The 5,589-nt window shown below is 44.9% G+C and overlaps 1 protein-coding gene across 3 annotated transcripts in view; it reads right to left on the reverse strand.

Moving 5' to 3' along the window:
- Positions 1-2,566: 2,566 nt before the first annotated feature.
- Positions 2,567-5,589, reverse strand: part of DIS3L2 (DIS3 like 3'-5' exoribonuclease 2) — a 241,485-nt gene continuing 238,462 nt past the window's right edge. For all 3 annotated transcript variants that reach the window (XM_087965561.1, XM_087965559.1, XM_087965560.1), the window contains one exon: positions 2,567-3,583. In XM_087965561.1, the coding sequence (XP_087821687.1) occupies positions 3,485-3,583 (99 nt within the window). In that variant the 3' untranslated portion in view covers positions 2,567-3,484. The remainder of the gene's footprint in view (positions 3,584-5,589) is intronic.

Raw genomic sequence — 5,589 nt, forward strand, 5'->3', positions numbered from 1 at the left:
TTTCTGTTGCTAAGCAAGGCAATTGCTAAGGGAGTTTTGCCCCACCTTATGAGCTTTCTTGCCACAGTTGTTAAGTGAGTCACTGCAGTTGTTCAGTCAGTAACAAGGTTGTTAAGCGAATCCGACTTCCCCATTGACTTTGAACATCAGGAGGTCGCAAAAGGGGATCAAATGAGCCCCGGGACACTGTGCAACCGTCATAAATAAAATGAGAAAATACCAACGCAGGAGGAAGTCATTAAGAAAATTATGAACTGTCTGAAATGAGTAAATTGACATTTGAAATTAGAGAACAAGAAGATAAACAATCTTACAAGGTATGGGATTTATTTTATCAATGGTTAGATAAAAAAAATATGGAAATGATATATCTTAGATAACTTTATAATACAAGGATAACAGAATTATAGAGGATATAACATAAGGATGTATTATTATTGGATGGATTTATGATGGGGTATTGAATGTTATAATGTAATTAATCCAAAATGTTGAATGTCTCGCATAAAATGATGGAATAATAGTTATGGTTAAATAAATGATTAGCAATGATAATAATATATATATATATATACATATACTAGATGGATAATATGAGCATTTATACAAAGTATAAGTGAGGACTATGGAGATGAAGCACAAAAGACTTGTAACCAACCGACACACTGTATGTAACTGGAAGATGGTTTTATGTTTTGTTTGTCTATGTTTGTTTAAAATAAAATTTTTTAAAAAATAAATAAATAAATACGAGTCAGTTGCCAAACGTCTGAATTTTTAGATCGTGTGACCAGGGGGATGCTGCAACAGTCATAAGTGTGAATAACAGTCCTAACTTATATATTTATGGTGCCATTGAAGCTTTGAATGGTCACTAAACAAATCATCATGGGGTTGCTTCATACGGCCATTCTGGCATGCCTCAATTTACAACCGTAAATTGAGCCTGGAGTTACGCCTGTAAGTCATGCCGGTAATTAAGTGGTTCCCCACAAGATCGCATCCGATTTTGACATTTGTGGCGGGTGTTAAGCAAACACAGTGGTCCTGAAATGATGGCGGGCTTTGTTCAACGAAAGCCATGGTCACTAAGTGAATCCATTATATGCAATGGGTGGTTTTGGTGGGGGGGTTTTGGGCCAGAAAGCAGAAGTAAATGTCAATTTCTGGTCAAAAACATTGTATATTGCGATCACGTGACTGCAGGAATGCTGCAAATGGCTGTCTGTCTAAAATCCGATTGTGTGATGGTAGAAGTGGGGTGGCCATCAGAATTTTGAATCTGGGTTGTAAGCAGGGTGTCAACTCATAAAACATTCCTATGCCTGTTTTAGTAGTTGCCATTAAAAAAAAGGGAACCGATAGCGGAGGAAGATTTTGGGGGGAGAACGAATAGCTTATTTTTACATCAGATGGGCTAACCAAGTCAGGGAAAGCTCTAAATCACTGTGTCAATCATACACACTGGGTAAAGAGTAGGAACGTCCAGTCCGATCGCCTTATAGCAAGATTCCATGCAGAAAATCCAACCAAGCCTGCGGGGGGTTTCACAACCCTAAATTCTATACCTGCACTCAATTTATATAGGTCGCTTTATATAGGTCACCTTCAAGAAGTGAGAGGAGCCGAATGTCAACTCATAAAACATTTCTATGCCTGTTTTAGTAGTTGGCATAAAAAAGGGGGGGGAAGGAAATCTGGAAGAGCAGGGCAGCAGTTTGGAAGCGGAAGTACATTCCAACTCTTTATCTTTAAAGATTGTGACTAAACTACCAGAGCTTTTGCCCACGAATATATTTAATTGGAGAATGTGATTGATGACCCCCAGCCTGTGAACGTGCTCAGTTGGAGAATCTGATTTATGACTCACCCAGGGGGGAAACAGAGTCACAGGGGACTGTGAATGATGTATGCCAGAGTTGGCTTCAAACAGGGCAGTGCCAGTATGTCGCCTCTCATAAATCCTTTGAAGATTTTTGAAGTTTGGCTCGAGAATCATGATTTAATTAGAGTAATTGCTGGAATCCTGACACAGGGGTGGGACTCTGCCAGTTCGGACCAGTTCAGGTGAACCTCTAGGCTTTGAAGATCAGCTGGGAGTGAACCGATTCACTCCGATGATCATGTGGGCTCGCCCGCCTGCCTGTGCACTGTACTGACCTTTATCGTCCCATCTGATTGGTGCAGAAGAATGGATTGCTGCTCCGCAGCAGTGTTACTCCCCCGAAGTAACATAGCAGGTAAGGATTTTTGCATTGCTGTTCACACGCGCGCAAGCAAAGCACGCGATCACCGAACCGGTTGTTATACTGGCAGCATCCCACCCTCGGTTCTAAGTGGCCCTGGGCAGATCCATCATAACTTCAAACAGTCACTAAGTGACCTGTTGTAAGTCAAGAAGTATCTGTAATCTCCCTCATAGATCCCTGTTTGCAATGCTTCTCTTTCAAAGTTTGTTTGGCCTGCCAGCCAGGCAGATACTTAAAATAAAATTATGACATGTAATCAATAGATTATTTTGCCCCCCACCCCAGCTGCCGTAAAAAAAAAAACCACAATGGAAGCCGATTTTAAAAGGATTCCAGGAATTTATTTCGTTGTCGTTTTCCAGTTTTCCAGTTTTTCTTTATTAGAATTTCGGGGTTGGGGGTGGGGAGAGCCAAGAGGAGACAATGTCATTCTTACAGAGCACTCAGACTCTCCAAACTCATGTGGGCGGACCAAGAGATTGTTAAAAACGTACACATACCACACACACAACTGATTTAAGTTGCAGCTTGGCGAGAGGCGGAGAAGTGGAATTGGAAAAAAAGAGCAACGCAACTCCATCACAGACGTCACAAACTTCCTTTGCTACCGCAACGGAGAATCTTCCAGCCAGCGGATGTAGGAGCCACAGATGGGAAACGTGAGCCTCTAAGGCTGAGCAAGAGATTATTTACACCAAGATGGAGTGCCCCGCCGGCCAGACACAACAAGGGAGAGGCTCTGCTCAGGGGGGCCACAAATTCAAACACCCACACCCACAAACACACACAAATTCAACTAAGAAGATGGAAAGATTGCTGGTTCATACTTCCAAGTATTTATGGCTCCCCTCTGGAGACGGCTGAGACCCTGCCAACCAGCTTGAGTAAAAACCAACGACGCCCACACCGAGGTCAAAAAAGTCAAGATGGCAGCTACGGTCTGCAAGCCAAGCTCTATCATTTTTCATTTTTTTTCTTAATGTGGGCTATTGAGGCTTACAAGGCTGCAGCCACCATCTTGGCTTTGGGCCCTCCCTCCCCTCTTGTTAAAAAAAAACAAACAAAACCCTCGGGGATCGAAGCAGCAACATCTGCCAAAATTAAAATTAAAATAAGTCTTGGTTCTTTTCCCAGGGAGTCAGTTCGGGATATCTACCAATATTAGTGGGGGGGGGGTTTGGGGGTTGGGGGGTGGGAGCAAATGGGCAGGATTTGTAACCGGAAGCCAGGCCAGGTCATTCTTCACCGCCGGGCCTCTTCAGCACCGCGCTGTACTTCGTGGTCCCGTTGTCGGCTCGCAGAATCACGTCCACCAAAGCGAATATTGAGATGACCTTGAGAGGGAGAGAGAAGCCAAGCAAAAGTTAAGTCGGATCTCTGGATCGCGATGCTCGTCAGATCTCAGAATTTTGCCCCGAAAGCCACATCTATTATTGCTGCAGGTATAGTCAGATACAGGTACAGATTAACAGAGTTGGAAGGGATCTTGGAGGTCATCTAGTCCAACCCTCCCCCCCAAACAGAAGACCCTACACCATTTCTGACAGATGGCAGTCCAGGGTCTTCTTGGAAGCCTCCAGGGATGAAGCTCCCACAACTTCTGAAGGCAACTTCTGTTCCATGGGTTGATGGTTCTCCCTGTCAGAAAGTTTCTCCTTATTTCCAGGTTGAATCTCTCCTTGTTCAGTTTCCATCCATGATTCCTTGTCTGGCCTTCGGGTGCTTTAGAAAATAGCTTGAATCCTTCCTCTCTGGGGCAGCCCCTCAACTATTGGAAGGCTGCTCCATCTCTTCCCTAGACTAGCCAGGCCCAGTTCCTGTAACTGTTCTTCATATGTTTTAGCCTCCAGTCCCCTAATCATAGTCCTTGACTTATAACAGTTCGTTTAGTAGCCAAAGTTACAACCGCGCTGAAAAAAAGTGACTTATGACCATTTTTCATTCTTTAAAACGGATGCAGCATCTCCCTGGGCAGGTGATCAAAATTCGGACACTTGGCAACTGGCACATATTTATGATGATTGCAGTGTCCTGATCCCCTTTTGCGACCTTCTGACAAGCAAAATCCATCCATCCATCCATCCATCCATCCATCCATCCATCAGAATAGAAGTGGAAGAGACCTTGGAGGTCTTCTAGTCCAACCCCTTGCTCAAGCAGGAGACCCTATACCCGTGATGGCGAACCTATGGCACACGTGCCACAGGTGGCGCCCAGAGCCATTTGTGCGTGCACACGAGCCCCAGTCAAACTTACCTGCACTGCGCATGCGCGCATCTCCCAGTTGATTTTTGGGCTTTTTTTTGGCCTCCCAAAGGCTCGAGGGAAACCTCTGCAGCCTTTGGAGGCCGAAAAATAGGCCCGTTTTTGTCACTTCCTGTATTTCCAGAAATACCAGAAGTGATGAAACGGGCCCATTTTTTGGCCTGCAAAGGCTGCAGAGGCTTCCCTTGAGCCTCTGGGAGGCTGAAAAAGGCCTCAAACGGGCCGAAAATCAGCTGGGAGGCACAGTGCAGGTAAGGGGGCGACAGCCAGGGGGTGGCGGGGGGGATTGTGTGCGCATGTGCAGGGGGCATGGGGGCCCCGCACGCATTGCCTTCTGGGTGCTGGCACGCAAGCATGCGAGGGCAAGCACGCACAAAATTTTTGTCACAGGAGCCCAAAAAGTTTAGCCACCGCTGCTCTGTACCATTCCAGACAAATGCTTGTCCAATCTCTTCTTAAATACCTCCAGGGATGGAGCACCCACAATTTCTGGTGGCAAGCAGTTCCACTGGTTAATTGTTCTGTTAGGAAGTTTCTCCTTAATTCCAGGTTGCTTCTCTCTTTGATTAAGTTCCCTCCATTGTATCTTGTTCTGCCTTCTGGTGCTTTGGCAAATAAGTTGACCCCCCCCTCTTATATTTATAATACTGGAATATTCATATTATGTCCCCACCAGTCTTTCTTTTCTCTAGACTAGCCAAACCCAAATCCTGTTTTATTCTCCAGGCCTTTGATCATCTCCATTGCTCCTCTCGGCACTTTTTCCAAAGCCTCAAACATCTTTTTTTTTGTAAAGTGGCGGCCAAAACGGGATTCAAATATTCCAGGTAGTGGCTTTACTAAGTCCAAAAGGAAGCCAGATACAACCGTGTTTACTAACTTGACTGCTGCAGCGATTGGCTTAACAACGTTGCAAGAAAAGTCGTAAAATGGGGCAAAGCTCACTGAACAAATGTCTCGCTTGGTGACGTACATTTTGGGCTGTGGTTCCTTGCGGTTGCCTGTATTGCAAGGCATAAAAGCAAAAACATTTCCAAGCGATTGTGTGGCTACTGGTTTTCCTCGCATCGCTTCA

This window comes from Notechis scutatus, chromosome 4, assembly GCF_049901735.1.
Source record: "Notechis scutatus isolate UNSWTSFEM ecotype Mainland chromosome 4, rNotScu1.2, whole genome shotgun sequence".
Taxonomy (NCBI): domain Eukaryota; kingdom Metazoa; phylum Chordata; class Lepidosauria; order Squamata; family Elapidae; genus Notechis; species Notechis scutatus.